The 24,182-nt window shown below is 42.6% G+C and overlaps 1 protein-coding gene across 1 annotated transcript in view; it reads right to left on the reverse strand.

The window, feature by feature from the left end:
- Positions 1 to 22,656, reverse strand: part of LOC148639116 (disintegrin and metalloproteinase domain-containing protein 10) — a 38,400-nt gene extending 15,744 nt beyond the window's left edge. Inside the window, exons 1-8 of the mRNA XM_088622494.1 lie at positions 19,444 to 22,656; positions 18,266 to 18,413; positions 17,823 to 17,941; positions 17,367 to 17,522; positions 11,467 to 11,549; positions 9,945 to 10,061; positions 2,570 to 2,662; positions 1,213 to 1,381 (exon numbers count right to left, since the gene is read on the reverse strand). Coding sequence (XP_088478620.1) covers positions 1,213 to 1,381; positions 2,570 to 2,662; positions 9,945 to 10,061; positions 11,467 to 11,549; positions 17,367 to 17,522; positions 17,823 to 17,941; positions 18,266 to 18,413; positions 19,444 to 19,504 — 946 coding nt within the window. The 5' untranslated portion in view covers positions 19,505 to 22,656. The remainder of the gene's footprint in view (positions 1 to 1,212; positions 1,382 to 2,569; positions 2,663 to 9,944; positions 10,062 to 11,466; positions 11,550 to 17,366; positions 17,523 to 17,822; positions 17,942 to 18,265; positions 18,414 to 19,443) is intronic.
- Positions 22,657 to 24,182: the final 1,526 nt, after the last annotated feature.

The following is a 24,182-nucleotide window of genomic DNA, read 5'->3' on the forward strand; positions in this document are numbered from 1 at the left end:
TTGTAGTGCAGCTACAGCAGGCACTGTTCTGGAAGTTATGTTATAGAGGTCCAAACCATATACATAAAAAAGACTGCAAGGTGTTTTGTGTGTGGCTGCTAACTGCGGGGTCACTGTCAAATTCAGAACAAGCTGTTTCTATGATCTGTTACATGGTGAGACACAGCTGCACAGTTGGCATACGACAATAGGAGCTCAGAAGGAGCATTACAGAGAAAGATACCGTGATTGTGGTGAATAAATAAGAATCCCTACACTTACAGTACATAGCACACTCCACTCAAAGTGCTTTACAGGTACTGGGGACTCCTCTCCACCACCACCAGTGTATAGTCCCACCTGGATGCTCACCACACATCAGCCCTCAGTGGGGAGGAGAACAAATTAATGAAGCTGGTTCATAGATGGGGATTATTAGGAGGCCATGTTTGCTAAAGACCAGGGGAAATTTGTTCAGGACACCGAGGTAACACCCCTACTCTTTTCAAGAAACACCCTGAGATTTTTAATGACCATGGAGAGTCAGGATGTCGGTTTTACGTCTCATCTGAAGGACGGTGCCTTTTTGACAGTATAGTGTCCCCGTCACTATACTGGGGCATTAGGATCCACATAGACCGCAGGGTGAGCGCCCCCTACTGACCCTACTAACACCACTTCCTCTTCCAGCAGCAACCTTAGCTTTCCCAGGAGGTCTCCCATCCAGGTACTGACCAGGCTCACGCCTGCTGACCTTCAGTGGGCTGCCAGTGGTGAGTTGCAGGGTGATATAGATTAAATCAGGTTCCCGCTCCATTTAGTAACTCAAACGTGATTTTTGTTTTTCAATAATACATATTGACGTCACACGTTTAAGCCGAGCTTAACCTCTTTAATCTCAACAGGCACGGGGCCAGGACAGAGTTTTTCACATCCTAGCCAGTACATACAGGGTCTGTATTAAAATGAGCTAAAAAGAGTGGGACTGTCCAATTGTTTCCACTGTACTTCTCTGCCCATTGTATAAACATCCAATCTCAGCATCACCATCCACCATCTAAGACTCGATGCATTAGATTAAACTACTTAATATGGATGTTAGTGTCTGCTCTATTTTATGTTTGGTGCTTCGCTGGTGTTGTACTAGGTCTGCTCAAAAGATGCTCAACTTTCAGTTGGCTGGGAGTTGTTTCACTCAGCGGTTAACAGAAAATTCAGGTGGGTCGATCTCACCTGGCTTCCCCTCCCAAGCCAGCCCCAGCACACCGCTGTAGTCCCGGTTGGTCATTAGGTAGGACAGACAGTACTTGTCCCAGTTTGTTTCAGAGAACAGCATCAGGAGCTTCTCTGGCCCAATAAACGCAGGGTAGAGCGGACTGGAAGGGTCATCTTCTGTAATAATCTGAGAGAAACCACGCACGTGAAACCTCAAACTGAGGATGCTTCAAACGAATGTTAAAATATCTAAAAAGATTACTCTTAACATTTGTGACCGCTTGCACTTTCACAATGGTGTTCATAAGCAAGCATCCCAGAGGCTTCCTTTAAGACGAGTATGAGAAAACACTGCTGAATTCACCTCCTACAAGGATTCCAGATCACAAACATCAGCTACTGTATCTAGCCTTGACTAGAAAATCCTGTTATCGCACGGAAAGTGTAACTTAGAGCAATGTATTCAACAGAAAGTGGATGGCACTGAATCTTCCTGCTCCACCGGGTTGCCTGTTGGTGTGGTAGAATTCACTGGACTGTCCTGGGGTGGTACTGAGTGTTTCGGGGCTGGGAGGTGCTCAACTCCTTGCAGGCGTGAGCTGTGCTTGCCACACTGCTGGTTTGACATGGACTACAAGGTATATTGTTAAGCTCTGCAGATGGTCCCCTAGAATGATGCCTATAGTGTAGTTGGAGTTGAGAGCCCAAGCATGTTATCAGGTAGTATTATCAGTAGTGTTATCGCTTGGGTAGCATTTAGCAGCCTATGGAGGAGAGGAATTCACCACCGCCGGACGAGGCACTGGGAGGCTCATGGGGTTGAGAGGAATGAGAGGCCGTGTTCAAATCCGAGCAGGAGAACAGCTGCCCTCACCACATGTGTGGAAGGTGCTTTTCACAAAAAACCAACTGGGCTGAAACTGTGGCTTAAAGGATGTCAATCCAACTGATTTCTCAGTAACTTCACTGATGTTTTTTAACAGAAAATGATTTTAAAAAGGTACAATTTAAAATATTTATTTGTGTTTAGAAGGAAAATGCAAGAGGTCTTGAGCAGGAACTACAAGACAGCGGTATTCTAGCAAAGGAGTGAAAGGCCCCAGCCCACAGCAGGAGGGGAACATGTCGTAAGAGGATCAGATCGGGATATAGCTTTCACAGAGGGCTGGAGGCCATTTGGCACTAGTTCATATGGTATTCAGTGGCTAAGTGATACACAGATCTCATCCAGCTGTTTCTTGAAATAAGTCCTGGTACAGAGAACCTCCAATCTGTACAGGTTGCTTAGCTTAAATTGCCTTTCTTGCCTGCCATCACTATATCATGCCTTTACCATGCTTTCTGTGATCCCCTAGCCCAAGAAAAGAGTACTTACTTCTAATAATTTGACTTTGAAGTTGATCAGCCTGATGCCCTCAAAATCTGCTCTGTGATAAATGTCATTCACGGCTCTGATGTAGCTCCCCACCTGAAAAATCAAAACAGACGTGTCAGGAAGAACGAAAAAAAATCGACAATGCGATCAGATCTTGAAGCCCTTTTGGTTAATGGCTGACTACCTACAACAGGTGTTAAAATCAATGATTTGCAACCAAAGCTACAACACTGAAAAAATGTACATTTCTGGTCTAACATGCTGTTATATGGGCTATGCACTGCATGGGCCAAAAAAACAGTCCTTGAAATAATTGTACTAGCATATCCATGTAATTTAAAGTCGTAGCGAGTATTTCATAATTCGATTGGTACCTATATTCATGACTTGAGTATATTATAACACTTGGACATGAATGGAGTTTCAAACACAAGTTTAGGAGGAGTTCAACATGTGATCTTGCTGTGACGCTTGTTATTCCTGTTTCCTCCACATGTTCTTTCTCCTCCATAATAAAGCTGGGGGACCAAGAAAAATTAAAAACCCTTTTAGATCTTGTGGCTTTAACATCGCAGAGTCAGCTGCAACAACATAACTCCCATGGGGTGACGCTTGCTCATCAACCATCTTCTGCTGCAAGGGACCAAAACATCCTGGAGTCATAGTGAGGCAAGACTCCACAGTGTGTGAAGATTACTCTCAGCTTTGTCATTGCTCACTGAAGTTCACAAGGAAAAACGACAACCCAGGCAGAAAATGCATTATGAATGTTCATGTGGAAAAGATAAGACAAAGAGTTTTTGGCCGAAGCCACTTGGCTGAAGATCAACCACCTGGCTATAGGACAAGGAGGTCAGGAGAAAGTGTCCAAAGGGAGAGGAGTGGAGCAGGAACGCAATAAGATGAATGTGAGGCTTTCCTTGACTCCTTAGAGCATTTGGGGAAATGCTGTCTTGGAGGGTTGGAAGATAGAGCAGCGTTTAAAGAAAAGGAATCACTGTTCGTCCCCCCCGAACTGTCGTTACAAACTCCATAAGTGTGAATGGGCCCAAGAACCTCCTGGTCCAGCTTCTTCTTGCCCAGTCACCCCTGCTACTGTTCATTTCACTGGTGCGTGCGGACCATCGCGCAGGGGGCTGATGGGAAGAGAATGGGAAAGTCCCGCAAGGCCTCCTGGTAAATAAGAACAATTAACATACGAACGGGGATGCCAAGGGAGAAAGAGTGGAAGATGACGACTGAGCATGCTTCACCACATTTAAACAACTGCATCCCTTGTGGAAATGATCAACATGGTGCACCTCAATGGAAAATCAGGAGGTACAACGAAGCAAATAACAAAATGTCGACAACGTACAAACTCGTTATAATATACATGCATACCCATTGCTCTCCAGATTTATTTATAGCCCTGTTGAAACAGCAACAAAAAACATCACATTCTCATTATGAGAATGCTGTATTTAACTCATTATACTATATGTATTTGTTCCTATTCCATTGAAGGTATGAATAAAGTTGGAGGGCACCATATGTGGCTGATTTCCAAATCAGGGGCTCGCATTAGAGAAAGAATCTCAAAGCTATAGAGCTAACGGAAAGACCAAGAAAAATACAGACAATCAAATAAAGCAGCTGTCATTAAAGATGAAACTGATGATCCCCCAAGCACCTCCTGTCAGTAACCAACAAGCCATCCAAGCCTTTATCTCTGAGAGGGTCATGTCAAGCAAAGAACTTTTCCTGGAAGTGTAGGATGTAGATCAGGGTTAAAAGCAACAGTACTGTTCTCCATTTGGATAGTGTAACGAACAGTTCTTTCCGGGCCCTATGCGGACGACACAATCCGACGAAGTGGGGGAACACTGGGGAAACGTCATGCAGGAAAACGGGGCTGAAGACAGGGGGGCGTGTCCAAGGTGCGCTGGTGCACGGGGAGGTGTGGCCGAGGCGAACAATCCCAAAGAATAATCCATAGAGTATCCAAAACACGAAGGTAAGTCCAAAACCAGGAGATCCATCAGAACTCGGAATTAAAACCACGAAGGCCGGGTCGGAACCGGCGGACGGGGAACAGGAACGGGAACGGAGGTTAAAACCTTAACGGGACCAGGCGCTTCCTGGTCCCGGACTCGCACGATATGGAAATCAGATGCAGAGCCCGGATGAGCGTCAGCGCCTGGCTTTTAAGGTGGGCAGGGAATGGGAAACAGGTGCAGAGAATGAAGTCTTTAGTGAAAGGGCTGGAGCACCCTTAAGGAGGGGGGACTATAGTCGTGACAGATAGGGCACTATCCAATCATGGGGCTATACGACAAGTGTTACAAAAATCTAAAAATAAAACCTTGTTTTAGTTTGACTGACATTGCAGTATAAAATCCACTCTGTGTGTTATTGAGACAAGCACAGCACACCCAGAAGGGCAATAATTATGCCGCACAGACAAAACCCCTTCTGCAAGGCTGAAGGTATGAACAAGTTTGCCATCTAACCATCAAATTCTGAAACTGCCCAGACTTTCTGGGGACAGAGGTGAAGATTTGATCTGCTTCTCTTTTCATTCCCTACAATTATTCCTTTTGGAGATATATACACTTTATTGTAAATAAATTACAAATTGCTGAAGCATCCTGTAGAGGAAAACTTGTTTCATAGCTCTGGTCTCATGCCTGCTTTTGCGCTCCAAGAAACATGAGTGTTGAGACTGCTTCTTACAGGACTACAGAGAAATGTCTGTGCACTTCGAGCTCTTTGACACTCCCACTGCACCGAGAAGAAACTGGCAGAGCTTTTTAGTCATTCGATAAGGATGGGAACACAGTGCTTTTTCCCTAAAGCCATTATTACTTCATGTTCTTGACTTGATGAGTGAGGGGGTGGTAGCAGTACATTTGTTTATTACTATTTTCCCCATTGGAACATTCGCCAATATTAAACGGCAATATGAATGATATGTAGGCGTCCTCCCACATCACAGTTCATGAAATTAGAAAAGGATTCCACTTTATCACAATGTTGCTTACTTGTGAACTAATGAACCAGAAAGGACTGTGTCTTCTGTCTGGAAACACCAGTCACCTGGGCAGGAGTTCAGAATAAGTACCCCTGGAACATGCTGGACTATCACAAACACAGTTTTTACATTTTAAAATAATGTGGCTGCAGACCTACTCTGCACTGGAGGGAAAGGAATGGCAGGTCAGGTCAAAGGTCAGCTTTGAGCTAAAGGTGGGGAGTTTCAAAAAGGACATCTCTCCACAGCTGCCTGAGGCTAACATGCTGTACCCCAACGATCAACTTTTCTTGTACATACATGCACATGTTCTAGGAGCGCCATTTTCCCTTCCTTTTGATGATGGCATAAAAATAAAACGATGATCCTACATGCTCTGGAGCAGTATTTCACAATCCTGGTGACCCCCACACCCGTGGGTTTTCAGTCCACCCGAGCTCTCAGTTACACAATCAAACTCTTCATCAATCTCATAATTAATAAGATTAATTTGACGGGTTTGTTCCCAGCTCTTAAACATGTTGGAGCTTTAACTATTGTATCCTGAAAGTGAAATAAAATCCCCAAACTTGTGACTTGAAGCAAAAGGCAAATAGGCAATTGAAACAACTTCTTAGGTGAATTCATTATTTAATTAAGGTGGGTTGGAATGAAAACCAGGATTTTTCATGTCTAATTTGGCCTCGACATTTCTTTTTGCAGAAACAGCCATGTAATCGCCAAAGTCCATGCAGAGCTTTCCATCCAAACTGCAGTCCACCTCAAGTCAGACGTGTGCTACACTGTAGAGTCTGCAGAGGCAGTGGAAGCAACAGAGCTCCCCAATACATCAGTCCATTATAGTGGGATTTTTCGATCTCGCTGCACTCCTGACAGACGCCGACCCAGCGAGGACAGGAAGGGGTGGGAGGGAGGTTGGGCGATCTTGCTGTTGGGAAACGCAGCACGCCAGACAGCCCTGAGGAAACACCAGGCCCCTGCGATGAACCGCGCAGGGCAGAGGGCACCAGCGAGCGCAATGTGCTGGCACTGGCCCTGCCGCTGCAGCTGAAACTGGTCAGCCTGGAATGGCGCCAGCAGGCTGGCATCTCCCTCTCTGTGTAAAGATCAGGGGGAGCTGGCAGTCAGCAATGCCAGCCTTGAGCAGCATGGGCACCCAGCCAAGATAACTGGATCTGTAACAGGAGCTCCATGCACTTGTGTAACACACACAGAGAGTCCCCCTGGTCCTTACACCTTCACTGATTATGCTTCCTCTTCAAACATGCTATTACTATAAGCACTGCTGCAACAGCAGGAATGATAACGATATACTGCAGCCTTTTTAAACGTTTGGGACCCCCAGCTGATGAAGAAGAATTGAATCAACTGTAAATTAAACCTGCATGCTTGCTAAAGCTTCAAAGCTTTGGAAGTTTATCAGCCTAAGTTACTACATAAAGGAATATCCACAACAGTCTGATCTTGCATATTGTCAAGCGGCTCAGAAAAAACAGATGCTTTTAATAATCATAATAATAATAATTACATATCCATAGCAAACCTGACACACTGTACTGTACTAGTTGTAGTCTTCTTGGAGTTCTGGCTTGAGAAAGCGGAGAGTATGTAAAGCAGATTTTACAGAGAAGCTAAATCCATATAAAACATATTATAGCTGCCAGCGACAGGAGACTGAGAGAATGCAGCTGCATATGTGTTTGGTTAAATACTTCTGGCAATAGCAGATCTCATTCCATCTCTTCAGACCTCTTTTGGTCCTGCAATTGATTTATATTGAACTACAGTGTGAGCAGACGTATTTTTAGAAACAGGGCTTGGAGAGACTGGTCTTCTCGAGTTAAATAAGAGTAACTAGAGAATCCAGCTGTGATCCAGCTGTGATGACCAACCAGAGCACAGAGCTCAGGAGGGAAAACACTGATACCACTGCACAGGTTGAAAGCACAGGACACGGATCCTGAAAAGAGTAGCTGAAGTGTACAGTGGACACAGGTTGCTATTATCCCCAACACCCTTACTTCCCATCCTATGCAATCACTACTTTTTCCGGTGTGACATCCATTTTCCATTTGATCCCAACCAGGGTCTTATTTTCGCCACGGTTTCGGAGCATGCCCGAACAGTGTTCATGCTGCATTAAAAGCAAGAAGAGGCGAGAGCTCTGCCCCAGCGATAAACCTGTAATCTGAAAAAATGAAGTCAGACCTTCGATGCGAAACTTGACAGGAAAAAACATACCTGGCGGCTCAAGTTAATACACATTTTAAACAAGATAATCATGAAAATTCAGTTTCTCTCAGTGCCACGTGTTTTGAATTACATATTACTGGGATTGACTTCATTAAAATCTGATTGATGCAGAGATAATATTCTACGGCCCTTTTCCCTTTCTTGTAGCTGGATTTTAGATTTATTTGTAGTCCTTTACTGGACGCAGTAATTTAATTTCAGTGATACTGAAATCCTCTTAAGATATTTCATAAGACGCAATATTTCTTAAGACGCAAATGCAGTAAGACTTCTAAAGACCCACGACAGTGCTGAAGAAATTAATTAACTGAAATTAGACACTAAAACAAAAAATAAAAGGCAATGAAGATGTCTTGAAAAATATAAGACTTTCAGTGTCACGATACAAAAAAAGTTCACTTCTGATGTTTTTTGGCTTCTTCAGCAGAACACAGTTTATGCATAAATGAAGGTGTGTAGGAAACAATATGTATGTTATCCTATAGGGTGATGTCACTCAACCTTCATGCATGCAGTTCTACTGTGTCAGATTTACCTAATGTGCAACAAAAGTTTTAATTCACCCCAAATTAATTTTGCAAAACATCTGGTGTCATCACAAAAGGGATTATGAATGAATTCACAGAATTTAACTTCCCAAACAGCTGAGAAGCTGAGAAGAAAGAGATAAGTTAGCATAGATCTCAGACATCAAACATCCTTTGGATGGGAATTAAACTATAGAGGATTAGGACAAAAGTCATTCGAGATTCAGCTCATTCATTTCTCATGTCAAGAGAAATTATTAACAATAAAAGTGCTAATCCAACCTCAAACAAATAATACTTTAATAATCATAGCAACCATCAGTTTCAGTGTAAGAGATATGTAATTCTTACTCAGAGTTTAAGGCATAAAAATAAAACAAATATGCCATTATTATCCTGCACTTTTGAAAGGGTCCCATTCAACCATTGAATTAACATAACCAAAATTGACTATAGTCCAGAAGATACATTTATAAATTAAACCACAAGACTCTTCTGTGGTTTACACCTTTGCCTCCAGCATTATACAGCACCTGTGTGACACATGAATTGATTCCAAACACATTTGGCACCTCAAAAGAATTCTATGGCCTGAACTTCTGCAAAATCGTAATTACCATTTGGTCTCCTGATCTGACAGAAAATCACAAAAAAATGACAGAAAATGCACTACCTATGCTCATCCTGAAAGCTCCAAACTCTTCCACTGTTTTATTAAAACACATTAAAACACACTTTACTAGTTCGAGATAAAGCTGACTGCAAGCCTTCTTGTAAAATAATTTCTCATTGGTGAAGATAGAAATGTAAAGATATAAAATGATTAGGATACAAAAACAATCACACTTGGGAAAGGGTTTGTTAAGATACAGTTCGATATAATAGATACATCTTTTGAAACCAGTGAAAAACGTAATCTAAGGGGAAGATAAGAATTTTATACAGGAATATTATTGCTCATTACTGTCTTGATCATGAATAGCCTATTAAAATATGCAAGAAACAGATGAAAATCTTAATGAGAGCAGTAGGAAAGTTGTAGGAAACAGCAAAACAATTCCAGTCATAATCTACTGCAGTAAATTTCCAAGGAAGCTGTATAACATTAGGCTGTTAAACCACAGGTCAATAAACTTTTTCTGTTAAGTTAACCAAAGTTCCCTATGCGTACACAGTGTTCAGAGACCTGCTGTGAAAATATAACAGGTTAAGGTTACTGCAAGAAAAAAGGCATAGATAACTGTGACACACCTTGTGATTTTTTTTAGATTTTCACAACTGAGTATGCATCACAAATGCTGCAGACAGAACTTAAATCTACAGAGAACATGTGTCTGCAGCAAAGCTAAATGTCTTGTGTTCGTCATGACCGTCTGTGATTCTTCCAGTTTCAGTTGGAATCATATTTAATTATTTGGGGATCTGGACAAGTAAGGAAATACCATCTTTGATAGCTATACTGCATATGAATTCTTCAGCATGGTACTGGGGTAAAAGATGATTGGCTACAAATATAAAACTTTTTTTCTGCAGCCCCGCAGGAGGGTAGATATCGTACTGCACATTGTCCAACACAGCTCACCTGTGCCACGATGGCTTCCACACTCCCAAACTTCTTGAAGTAGAGGTGGTCTGTGCGCAGGTGGAGTGTGCAGCTGGTTTTGGAGGAGTCCACTGTCCTCCGGGATCTGGACATGGCCTGCCCCACGTGAGGAAACATTTACAGGACATGACAACAAGACGACAGGTTTGGGATTGCTGGCGCTTAGCATCACACGGTGTTACAAAGCTGTCACACCCAACAAATGCCAAACCGAATATTTTAATTGCACTCCCCTGTACAGATCTAAATACACGTGCAAGGACATAACTAGAAACTTGTTTAAAACATCTAGTCTACATGGCACTAAAACACTTGGCACATCTCTTCAAATGCATGGAATGTATAGCCCAGCCACACTATGACAATCACCATGCAGTGTTTCCAACCTAAGACTAGCACTGCCACAGCATCCCTTCCTAAAGGCATCCTAAAAAGAGAAATAGTGAAGGAGAATTTGCAATCTGTTACAAAACACCAAGAATAAACAGCTTGTAAATTAAGAGTCATGGGTGTTGACAGGGTGTTTATAGCAGAGTTTAACCATTAACCCTTTTCAGTTAAGTGTGCTTATCTATTACCAGTGCTTACATATAATTTGCAGACAGTTTATTCCTGGATATTACTTCCTCATAAATAAGAAATCAGTGTCACTCTTTAGTTAAAGGTAACCATTGGCAATCTATGCAACAGCCTTGATATGAGCCATGGTAGGTGGCCTTGAACTGAGTGAGAGGTCATGAATTACTGGCAAATACTACCACTATTATAGTGGACTGCAGTAACCTGTGTACAAGCCCAGGAGCAGAAAGGTAAGAGCAGCAAAGACCTTCAATGGCATCTAGCCCAGGAATAAAAGCCAACAGTAAAGTTACAGCACTACAGGAATCAATAATTAGCTTAAAGTTTAGTGAATCAATTTTCTGTTTAAAGGTGTAGCCTCCAGTCACACAGTATTATATTTTACTATGATTAACTGTCACTCCCCTGTTCACATTATCGTCTCCCGTATCGCAGAACACATGTGCAGTAAGGGTACAAGGAGAGCACAAAAAAATATTTTTTTTAAGCATAGATATTTTTTTATTGTTATTATTACTAGGATAATTATTTCTCATTTAAAATATATTGATACATATTTGCATATACTGTTTGTCCAAAAAATCTTCTGGGGACGGCTCAAAACAACAAAAAAAGCAGTTTTGTCTGAAAACCAGTTAAAACAGAAGCAATATTAATTTGTCTTTTATAACTTGTGTTTTCGCTTTTACTCATCCTTCACTGGCTAAAGATCTGAATGCTGCATTTACTGTTCAGGTTACGCAAAGGGAAGACGCGAGCCAGCAGCTGTATGGTAATGCGAGACAATTAATTGCAATAATAATATTGGTTGTTACTTGTCTTTACTACGTGGTTAAACATTCTAAAACAAGGCCTGGAAATACTGGAGCACTAATATAGAGGGATCCCGGTTTGTTTTGTTCCAAATGAGCCGATGTCTGACCTGGTTAGAGCTGTCCTGTGTGAAGCGCAGGAGTCTTCTTGAGCCACAGAAACCCGCCCCGCCGTTTCTCAGAGGAGAGGAATCTGGAAAAGCAGACGGGATTAAAAAGCAGGACAGACACCGGAGGCCCGACCAAAGATATGGGGGATTCTCACCCGTCCAGAACAGGTCGGTAGTTCCTCAAACCCAACCAAAGAACTAAATAAGAAGGAAGCAGAACTGATTGTGTTTTAGAACACTGGAGTAAGAACATTTGACAAAGCCTCAATTTCTACATTGTTTAGTTGTTACAGGATGTTTTTTTTGTCTGTCTTACTTTTCAGAAAAACAAAACTGTCAATATTTAATGGAAGCTTTACCTGCTTGGAAGTAAAATGGCATTTTTTTCTGCTAAGCAACCGTCCTAAGATGTAAGATATACTGTCAGTCATTCATTCTGCCTAATTCTGAGTTGATATCTATTGTCAGCTGGAGACCGTGGCTAGAAGGTTCCTCTGCTCAGACTGACTGACTGCACCCTGAAATCTCATTGTTTTAGAAACATGAATTGGCAGTTACTACTACCAAACCATTCCCACAGTCTCACACCTTACCAAGCAAGAGGCATTGAAGTGGACTACATACTGTAGGCTGTGATTTGACATTTTCCTGCTTGTCCTTCAAGAGAGACCGTTGCAAACCTCAGATGACCTCACTGTTAAAACCCACTTGTTTTTATGCAGACACATCTGTGTCCAACAGGTGTTCAGATTCAAACATTTCCGAACCCTGTGCGTTATTAAAAATTGCATATGACGTTCTCTTCCAATGACACTGGATCCTGATTCAACCCACTGTCCACAGACATCCGAAACCCCTCAGTCTGCTAACAACCCAAAACTTACAGTCCACAGCCACCAGAAACCCCACGGTCCACAGACACTAGTCAATTCAGAGATTCCACCCCCTCTTGAGCTTAATGGCAGAAGGTCGTCTGTGCATTCTGTCCCTGACCTTGTAACACTCAGAGTCCTTGACTTTCCAAGGCAGTCCGAAATAATCTGCACTTGGGTAACAATATTGTACTGAAGCCAAACAATGTTTTGCTTGGATAGCACTCAGAAACTTGTTACATTGTGAAAATCAGCTGAATGCAACTTTTAAACTGTTGCAAGAACAAAAACAAGTTCAGGGCAAATGCTGTCCAATGAAGGAGCAGAACCCTGGTGATTATGACCTTTTCTCAGACAGTGGTGAGAGGCTTTGGGGTTTAATAAGGTCTGGAGAGTCAGAAAGTATGAACAAATCCAGAAAAGCCTTACTCTAGCATGCTAAAGCATGACAGAGAGAAATGTGAGAAACACACCATGTCTCTCATGCAGCTTATCCAGAGGAAGCTGTAGCATGTGGTTTCTCCACACTTATGGATCAAAGAAGGATGTTGCAAACTTGCTTCAGTGGATCAAGTGCTGAAAACCCAAAAGGAATGCAATGACTTCTGTTCAGTACAATAATACAGCCAGTATATCAGGAAAGTGATCTCACTTTTTCTCCCAAGAGAAGCTCCACAGAAGGTGACTCACGCTATCCCAGAAGGAAAAACGTGCCTCCACAAAACACTGAATCAAATTCCATGTGAGAATCCTTCTGTGCACTATAAAGCTGGATTTTTCTAAACCCTTAGGCAGCTGTATTTTGCAGAGCTAAAACAATGGCTGTGCTCATTATGCTCATAAACTCATAAATACTGATAAACCAGGAAAACCACTTCCTCCCCCTGGCTGCCCACCACACCTCCGAGCCGAAACCTCAGGTGAAAGACCAGCATTGCTCCTCTGGAATGGCCTGTGCAACAATTTCTCAGTTGTACACAACCATCTGATTTGGACTGGGGCAGCAAAAGACTGCACTTTCTGACACCTTTCAAAACCCTATACAGTACTTGTCTTAATGTGATCTCGTCTATAATATGTTAATTTTGAGTGCACAGAGCAACAAAATACCCTTCTTTCGGGGGGGGGGGGACCTTGGCGGAGGCAGGGCTGGTCACTGGGATTGGCACCAGCACACTGGCAGAGGGTGCACACGCGCTGCTTCTTGAGTAAACAAGCTGAGACACCGTACGACTGAGTCACGCCACCCTGTCTGAACAGGAGCCACCCTCTGGTCCATACATGGTAACTGGGAGGCGGGGAGGAAGCACAGGGCATTGACCTGTTGACAGAAAGACACGCACACCTCCACCAACACTGTGTTCTACACATTTTCAAACAATTCAAGTGCAAAGGCAAATGAACCTTCCTTTCATTCTGTCATAAAGCCAAAGACCCAAACTCCAGTCACTGTTTTACAGAGATTCATCTGACACTTTTTTGTAATAATAATAATAATAATAATAATAATAATAATAATAATTAATAATTATAATAATAATAGTAATGGTTCGCACTGTTACTTACTCATTTTCTAAACTCTCTGAATTCTAAACATTCTCTAAACTCCTTCAAATTCAGACTCAAAACCATCTTCTTTAGAAGAGCCTTTACTGAACTGGTTCCATTCTTCACCCCCCTGCTCCTACTGTATTTAGAACCACCATCTACTGTCTCCTCTGCGTATTCCCATCCTGTTTATCTTGTGTATTTTTTATTGTTTATTGTGTATTTTTTGTTTATTTTTAATTGTTGCTGTTGCTGTTCATTCTGTAAAGCGCTTTGAGAAGCCACCTTTAGAGGCGCTATTTAAAATAAAGTTTATTATTACATTATTATTTTCCGCACTCTAATTGAAGAGCTGCGCAATTTTGCTTCTTATGTCTCATTTGCATCGCACTGCTCAATTCCAATTTTTTAACTCTTGGGTTAGAAGTCTCTGATGCACAAACGCCTTTACAAATGGGCACATCCTCTTCAGGAATAACAAGCACAGTCAGCCTGGTCTTTCCAGGCTGCTGTGCTCAAGGCTGCTGACGAACACGAATGATTTGCTCGGCTTATTCCGTTGGGAATTGTACAGTTCGGCCTCTGTTGGAGTCCCTGCAGATTCCCAGCTGCAGCCTATTGCAGGGTAGTCAGCTGGGCATTTCCACATTACCCATACAGTAAAGGCTATCGTCACAGAAATTATATTTAGAGTTAAAATTCAATCCTAGAAAAGCATCTGTGGAGATCCTGAAAGTGCTGATGTAATGATTCAGGCACAGAAGCTCGCTCTAAAAGTAGCAGCATGCTAAAGGAATTGCAACCTGTTGCTATCTTCACTTGAAAACTAGGAGCCCACACACTAAATTTGTCTGAGGCTTCCGTTTATTATGAATGACTGTCTGTAACCTTACAAATTAACTGTTGCATTTCTAGAAAACTGTGTTCTTTTTCCTCATTGTGGGAAGTGATTTACTGTCACTGAAAAACCCTAAACGTTTCATCCTCTGTGCCCAGCTGACTTCAAGTGACCAAATGCAGCTGAAAACAACTGAAAGTTTGAAGTATACGATAGCAAATCGAATTGAAACGCAGCAGATCGTTACAAACTCTCATATCTACCGAGAACAAAACTGATTTGCCTCCTATTTGTGAAGTCCTCTCCCATTCCTGTTCAGTTTAGCTTATCAAGTTCATGCCTTCAGATTCTGAAATAAGAGAATCCGTATGTATAAAAATCATCCTGAGCATGTGAGGCTCTTTGATGTGTTTAATGGGAATCATGCTTAAAGACGCGCACGGGGGCAGTGAGGTTCATGGGAAATGTCCAACAGTTACCTCTAGCACTAAGCACACTGCTGCCGTCCATGGTGTGACTTCAAACAAAAGTATCACATGACAAGCTGTAATCGCACTCAAAGAGCAAATAGACACAGTCAGGCTTCTCCTGGTATTGTTTAGATTAGCACTTGAAAGCACACTTCCGCCCACTGAACACTTTTCAGGCAGAGTTTGAATAGGCCAGCACTCTGAGACGTGTCAGGACCATCCTGAGCCTTCCTCACACTTCGCCTGCACAGTTCTGGAGGTCCTGAAGCTGTCTCAGTTTATTTGTCATGTGCATTAGTGCAATGAAATGCTTATACTCATATACTCTGAGTCTTCCTCACACTTCTCCTGCGCAGTTCTGGTCACTCTGAGTCTGGACACTGGAGAGTACTGTTACTGGGTCAGTTGCAGTGGGCATGGTCAGAATAGCCTGGAATGCCTGGCAGAATGAGCCTCCTCAGCAGGGTGAAGCTCAGCAGGTGTGAGCCTGGCCAGCACCTGGGTGGGAGACCTCCTGGGAAAACCTAAGGTTGCTGCTGGAAGAGGTGTTAGTGGGGCCAGCAGGGGGCGCTCACCCTGCGGTGTAGGTGGGTTATGTCAATAAAGATGGTTAACATGTTTGTAGGGTTACAGACACTGTCTGGATTGGGTAGAGTATTGTACGTACTTCAGGCAAAGGTTTAATATGGTCTGATCATGGCATCAGGTATATAGGTATATATCACTGTAGTGCCCCCTGTTGAACTTATGTTAATATTTACTGTAGCGTCCTTGTCTATAATAGATGTAGCTTGTATCAAAAATGACATCTGGGCTAAACTGTTACACTTACAAACAGAGGGTGTTTGCCATGTGTTTGAGACAGGCCCTGGAAAGCAGCTCACATGTCAGCAGCAACAGCGCTCTCTTGTTCCCACCTGGGATTCACCCTAATCCGGAGGAAACCCAAAGTCATGTCCCCGACAGCTGCCGGATGGCATCTGCACAGCTGTTCACTTCCTCATTCTGTAGACCCCTCGGAGTCATCTTTGAACAAGAAGGCCTTGTGCAAAGCTAGTGTTCAACCAAAGAACGACCGCATGCTTCACATGGAAGAAAACAAGGGAAACACAGACTAAGCAAAGACTGCTGTTGAAAGACAGTCATTAAGAGCCTTACCAGCGGGCAGTCAGTAAAATCAGAAAATATGTGAAGTTCTGCTTGCAGTTAAACATGTACACTCTTATTAATTAGGATCGGTTTTCCTGAAGAATGTGAAATGCGAATACTCCCTCCAGAATTGGTGCTGAGCAGACAACATTTCCAACTGTTCTTTCCTGGAATGACCCTGTACTGCCCCAGTCTGTTTTCTTTAGAAAGAGACACCTGACAGATAGTCTGCAGAGCTGAGAGACCAGATTGCTGAGCAATGTCTGCAGAGCTCTCCGGCTCGCAGTGACAGAGTGATCCAGGCACAGTCTAAACAAGCGCCATCCTGTCTTTTGTCGGGGAACAATGAGTCTCTTGGCGCTCGCTCTGTGCCAGTAAGTTACTCGGGTTACTCTTCCTTGAATCATCGCGCTGTGGCTGTGACCCAGCAAACACAAGCGACTTGAACTCCGTCAGCATCAGGAAAAGACGTTGGTGCGCCTTCTCATGGCATACACGAATTCTCCAACCCATGTGGGTTTCCATCACATCCCAGCTTGCATTTTCCAACATTTCGAGGGGTGCACTGTGCCTTTTCGTCTTTCATTCCTTGCTCCCACGCTGCCCCACTTCTCCTGTATCGTCTCCGCCAGCAGCTGATCTCCCTGACCACCGCCAGCTGCTCACAATGCCAGCCTCTCTACACATGCCTGATGCCCTGAAACAGGAGCTCTCAAGCCCTCTTGAGAAGCTGGGTGACAACAAACTAACGTGCAGCAGGGCCACATTACCAAAATGTAACAAAGAAAAGATAAATGACACCAACCTGTCACAAATGTACATGCAGCAGTGACTCAATGCAGTGCATAGCTCACTGTCCACAAATGAAATACCAGTCATGCATGATTCAAGGTTTGTATTTCTGCTGCTGTGAATGTACAGTATAGATTGCCTGATTTAACCTTCCAGATACAGGTGTATTATTCCACAAAGATCCCAGTGCCTGGCATGCTGTGTGTGGCAAGATAGAGCTCTTACACTTACCCATGTCATCTTCTCGGTATATAATGGAGTGGTGCTCCAAGTGGCTTGTGCTGTATCTCTCGATTGGCTCTACATAATAGGTAGCATTCTGAGTCTGAATGAATCCTTCAAACTGTCCAGCAAGGATAGAGCCATGACAGGATGAACCCCTTTCATCTGTGAGAAAGGCAACAATAAAGATGGTTAACATGTTTGTAGGGTTACAGACACTGTCTGGATTGGGTAGAGTATTGTACGTACTTCAGGCAAAGGTTTAATATGGTCTGATCATGGCATCAGGTATATAGGTATATATCACTGTAGTGCCCCCTGTTGATCACAGACAGGCCAACAGAACCATAAGAACCCAAGTCACACTTACAGTTTCTACGGGATGCTGAAGCACCTACTAATACAGTATGTGCATAGCAAAAGCACAAGATCTTAAGTGCTGCTTTCCTAGACTGTGATTGGTACCTTCCAGTCCTCCTGAGTAAATATGAGAGAGGTCAGCAGACTGGGATGCATTTTTTAATTGAATCCTAAAATCTTCTGTGAACCCTGTAGTGTCTCTCCTCAGCCGTAAGTGAAAAGCCCTAGAGCCAGAAACAAAAAAGCAAACAGTTAGCATTTGTCCACAGAACTGTAGATAGGTATTAGAGTTTCTGGGACCTCTGCTAAAAAAAGCTACAATCAAGTACAAGACTGAAGTGCTGCAGATCCAAAGTGAATGATAAAATCTAACACTATGGATCTCTTATTTCAGAGCAGCCGGTGGACTGACATAAAATCACCAATGCACTGTCCAAATTGTTTGGTTCAATCAAACTCCATGGATGGTCAGCTCTGATATCATTAGACCCATTCAGCACAGGCCAGCAGACAGAGAGGTTCAGGAAGACTCAGTTAATGCACTTTACCTCTGGAAAGCTGTGAAGTCTAGCTGGATGACACGCTTGTGCTCTTGTGTCTCTCTTTTAGCTCTCTCATGGCTCCTTTGCACAGCCCTTCTGTCGTATGACAGCCCTTCATATCGCCTAATGAATGGGCTAATATCCTTTAAGGCTCCTGAAAGTTTCAGAAATGATACCACCATGATAGTTTTGTTCAGATGCATGGAGAACACAGAGTAGGCAACTGACTGGGTGTAGCATAACAGAATAAGGGGAAGACAGCTAATTTTGCAGCCTTCCTGAAACCAATCCAGAAAGCGTGAGGCCTCAAGAGACCCTGTCCTGACCTGAAGACTCTGAACTGTGCAGTTAGCTTCATGTTCAACTGGCAATTTGAGGGCAGGCTTACCACAGCCATCAGTAATTGGTATGAATACAATGAACACAGCAACGTAATGACTCCGATGTATCAGTCACAGGAAGGAACATCTGTTCTGTTTCTCTAACGTGCAGCTGTGAGTGGAGGGGGCAAAGGGTTAGGAAAGCCACCTTGCCCCAATCTAGCTAATCAAATTGCTCCTCTCACTCTCCCAGGTTTGAACAAGAACCTCCAGATGGCATGTCGAACTCTACATATTGTGCTTGTGATGTAGCGTCTCCTGACATTTATTGGCTGGTATTTATTATCAGCCATTTCTCAGTCATTTATTGATTTGAAGGATGAGCAGAGCAGTCCTGCATGCTATCCCAGATTCTACCCATCACTACTTGTTTGTGCCCTTAGATCCCATCTGATGCCTGCACACCCTGAACCATTCCATCCCCAGCATACCAAGGACAGGAAGGAGAAACAGGCCACCTTTCAAAGACAGAACTACAGCAGGTTCCAAAAAAACAAGCACTTCAAAATGAAGTCAGCATACCTTAGATTCACAAACTAGTGTAAATAAATCCTGTATACCTCCCCGGAGAGCCAGGAGGGAGAAAAAATAACACTTTCCCATAAACTGATGGTGTGTTGGAATAATTCCTTTTTATCCGTAACATTCCAGAGCAGACAAGCCAAGGCAAGCCCCCCACAAAAGTGATTTCCGCTCCGGAGCCAACAGAATTGCTGGTGTACATGTAACATCCCAACCCAAGTGTGACTGACAGCCATCAGGGCTGCGCAGCTATTCGAACGCGATGAAAGAAAGGCATCTTACCTGCTCTAGGGATGTCTGAGCCACACAGAGACACCAGCAACAAGTATTTGATACTATTCATGATTTAGAGACTCGTCCGCAGTCTGGGAAAGCTTCAGGTTTCTTGCTCTTTAGGGTACATAGCTTGCGTTTTAGGATGAAGGTGAATCATTGTTTCTTGCACACAGTTCAGCTTTTTCATTGGTTGTTTTCCAAAGAAGAAAAAAAACACCTCTAGACACATTCGGGCATGTCACACATGGCATGCGTATCCCTAAAGGCATGAATTTTAGAAGAGAGGCAAAGCTCTTTCTGACTGAGGGACAGCTAAGATGTAGCTGGTGTTGCATGCTGAATTGTGAAGGTACTGTTTTCATTTTTAAGGCTCAGCTTTGACACTTTTATTTTTAAAAAGATAAAATAGCCATCCACATGGCTAGAGTGAAAATTCATTCAATTATCAAGCCCAGTTATTTGTCTTGAATCAAACCCCTGACCTGTTTTTCACTGGGGATTAACATCTGATTGCTGGAAGGTGGTGCACTCTATTGTGTTTCTGATCTGTCCTCTGCGAGCTGTTTTTGTAATCTAAACCCCTGGTAATCCAGCTCTGGAGAGAACGGACTTCAGGGGAAAGGAAAATAGCAAACAAACCTTGCTATCTGAATAAAAAAAACAGAAAGAGCTTTTAAAATGAAACAATATCAGGGATTCAGACAATTTCTCAATGCACACTATTGGACAGTCAAGGGCAGTGATCCCCATATTTTTAGGGTGACTTCCAGGGTCCCTATTGAAAGTATTTAGATAGTTGAATAAGAGCTAGCGATGGAAGCTTACAGCAGTGATGCCAATGTCTACATCTGGCCACAGTGGCTGCACATGAGACACATAGTCCTGCTGCTTTCTAGACTCTGCTCCATCTGCCTTTTCACAAAGATCATGGCAGGGCACTCGTGCTTTAAGACTGAGCAGACACAGACCTGGGGTCCACCGCTACAGTGTTTTCTCAATGTTTTAACTTCTGAATTCTTTCCATGCCTGCTGCTGCCTTGACTATAGACACACTGAGACACGATTGGCCGCTGAGGACAGCCTGATCTCAAAGTGGGCGGAGTCTGGCAAACTCTCAGCACGCCCTCCCTGTAGCGGCACTTTGCAAAGGTTACTTTAGGACACTGTCTGACAGCTTGGAACCCCACATACATCAAGAGCTATGGGACTGACCTCCCACACTTCCATGGGCCCCTCAGCTACACTCACAGCCAATCCAAGTACACAATTCCTGTAACCCCTGCAGCTCCTGCTGGCACGAAGAAAGTGTGTGCACTCCAGAATTCTCTCAAAATATTTCCATATGGCTTGCATATCTTTAACAAGGGGTATTAAAATTCCTGCATCTATACTATAGATCTTCTTTACAGATCTATTTCAGATCTGAGTGAGATACAATCTGATTAATATACAGCATCTTTTTCTTAGCACACTACTCCTTGCTTAGCCCAGCTACACAAGTTACCTGTTGGGATTGTGCATGACCCTTAACCTCTCACCCATTACCTTCCAAAGCTCCAGAGAACATGGAACATGTGTGTAAGTGTGCAACTGTGAGCAAGGGTAAGGAAGTTCTTACATTTGCACGTACAGTAATGTATTACACAGGAATGCAGATGCATTCAGTCTGAATTTAAGTAGCTATGTCTACAAATCTCGTCACTGCAGTCACAATCTGAAGATTATGAGGCAAATTCAATTGCAAACATGCCAAAACATACCTCTTTATTCTACCTGAGCTTTTCTGGATGGTACAATTTTAAGTTGTCTTTATTGACAGTAACGTATTACTAACTGCAGATGTGGGATATGAATGTGGTGCTGCAGAGTCTTGGTAAAACAGTCCTGTTGTTATGCAAAAGTAAAACCAACAAAGCAGGAAAACAAAACAGGGTTATTTCTGATTGGATTTTAAGCTTGTAATTAGTATTTTTCTGTTCCATTCAGAGTTACTTGGGATGTTGAGATCTCAGAAAAGTTCTTCAAGCCTTGTATATTTTCTAATATTTTGTGTGTGTATCAAAGCTCAATACAGGAGACAGATATTCATAATCATCCACATCCTCTGGTACAAAATGGCACAAAAAGGCACACAGCTTGCAGGTCTTTAAATGTTGCGAATTATAAAAGATTAGTCTGGGAACCAACTCACCCTTCACCCATCGTTGACATCTAACCTTCTGAGCTGTAAAAATTCATTCACTACCTACTTAATGAAAGAACATTTTCTCACAGAAATACAATTCCAATTACTTCCTAATGTTAAACCCTACAGCAGTGTATCTTTGCCTCTAGCAAGAGTATTCTTTTAAGCATCAGGGCACATGGTAGCTTTTTATAATATACCACTTTCTATTTCACAGGGAAAAAGGAAAAAATATCCTCTTCAAGTACTTATTTATACTATAAACCTTCATTTAATTCCTGTGTTTACTGCAACTAAATGGATTTCATGTCAATGGAATTATATAACACGATGCTCTTTTTGAACGATTATTCGTTAACGGACACAGGCTGTTAAGACCCACAGGTATATCAAGTCTTTGAGAATTTCTGATCCTAAACAGAGTTAATGCTGAATGTGCTTATGAATGTTTGCAAATTTTATATTTTAAGCATCCCATGGTCTCTCCAGGCAGCACTGGTAGTGCAGTGGTCAGCATTGCTTCCTTGCAGATCTGGGGCCCTGGTTTTAATTCCGGATCTGGGGTGCTGTCTGCGTGGAGTTTGCATGTTCTCCCCATGGTTGTGTGGGTTTCCTCCCACAGTCTAAAGACGTGCTGGTAGGTTAAGTGACTTCTGGGAAACCTGGTCCTGGTACGAATGTGTATCTGGGTGTATCCTGCCTTGCACCCACTGCTTGCTGGGATAGGCTCTGGCTCCCCGGTGACTCTGTACTAGATAAAGTGGTCACAAAATGAATGGAGGGATGTTCTCTCTGGTCTCTACTATACAGTGTTTGCTCTGAAGCAGTGGAAGGTTGTGGGCGGGTGTCCTGGGTGGGGCACCGAGTGTTGAACCCTTGTGCAAGCCACTTCCCTCCCACAGCTTCTATAAAATGTCCTTGCGGTATTAATGGCCACACATTTTTGTTGCTCTGGATGAAAGTGCCAAGATGAACTGCTGCCCCGTCCAGGGTGTATCCCTGCTTGCTGAGACAGGCTCTGGCTCCGCCGCGCCCCTGAATTGGATGAAGCAGTTAGAAAAACGGATGGATGAATAAAAATGTCATCTAAATAAATTAATCATAATACTCTGGGGGAAGAGTGCTTCGGGTCCAAGCCGACTCATGCTTCTGTTCTGTCGTTCACCAAAATGGGCTTTAGGATGTCAAAGAAGCCAGGGAGACACCAATGGATTCAGTTTGATGAATTCCTCTTTTTACAGTGAGAAGCTTCTCTAAGTGCCTCATAAGAACCTGCTGAGCCAGCAGGGATGTAGTGTTTGGATCTGCACTGCACTCCCAAAACTGAGTACACAGCTCCACCTATCTGTACCACGGGTAACACTAAGTCAAGGGCTGGTTTAAATGATGGGATCTATTCCAGCTCTTGCTTGTTCTACAGTAAATCCCGTTGCCACAGTTCACACTGATTCTCTTTCCTAACAAACAGAATTTAGTTTCTGATGGCTCAGCAGTAACTGCTCCTAAAAAGAACATTTATTTCAATCTTATCTGAGTTCAATTGCAAGGTACTTTTTTTCAGCAGTACGTTTTGCAATTCTAACATGACATGTTTGGCTTTTAACTAGAATTAAGCAGGGAGTCTTTTCTTGTCAAACACATTTTTACATTTCAAATTTTGATTCAACATTCCAAAGAAAAAAATATGTTGATGGGATATACTGTTTCACAGAAATATTTCAATAATAACCACAATGTGGAAATAATATACCTTTACTGCAGCATATTCTAAGAGATGGATGGATTAATACTAATTAACTATTCAAACATCTTCTGCTTAACAAGACATTTTTACATTTTATCAATAAAAAGAACAGGTTTGCAATTAGAAATTCAAGGGAAAAATTACATTTACACAGAGGTACTGTATGATGAAATAAGACGACAGTTCAGACAGCTCTGTCAAGCCTGTTTGGGAAACAAGCAAACCTTGAAAAGCTTCAGAGACAAAATAATTCAAGCACCAAACATTCAACAATTTAAAGTCTTTTTGTGAACAATTAAAAACAAGACAAACTATCAGGGACCTTTAAATAACTTGCCTTCTGATTTTGCACCACATATATTCTGTAAATTCCAATACACCAAATGTGTATCGGAACCATTCGCCGTGTTTGTAATGTCTCCCAGTGTAATAAAACCCTACAGACAATGTTAGTTCATTAAAGCCTTTGAAAAATGTCCTAAAGGCAACATAGATGTAGGTGACCTTATACACACTGCATGGAATTTTCTTCCTTGCCTCCATGGTACTGGAAATTCAAGTCCCAAGGGTGTCTAGCTTCTAAGAGATATCTCAAATAACTGCAAGAGATGTTACATGTTGTAACCATTCATTTTTCTTGTGATGTGCAGCTACAACTGTCAAGAAATCTCTTTTTGCAGGAAATCAGAACTGACTGCTCCTGTTTTAATTTCAGATGGTAGTTTGGAACTAATGCATTTTACTTCAAAAGTCAAGTATTACAGATGTTGGGGTCCTTCTTCATAAACACTTCTGCAGCATTGCCACAAGTGGATG

Source organism: Lepisosteus platostomus, chromosome 27, assembly GCF_059453375.1.
Source record: "Lepisosteus platostomus isolate fLepPlt1 chromosome 27, fLepPlt1.hap1, whole genome shotgun sequence".
In the NCBI taxonomy this organism is placed as follows: Eukaryota; Metazoa; Chordata; class Actinopteri; order Semionotiformes; family Lepisosteidae; genus Lepisosteus; species Lepisosteus platostomus.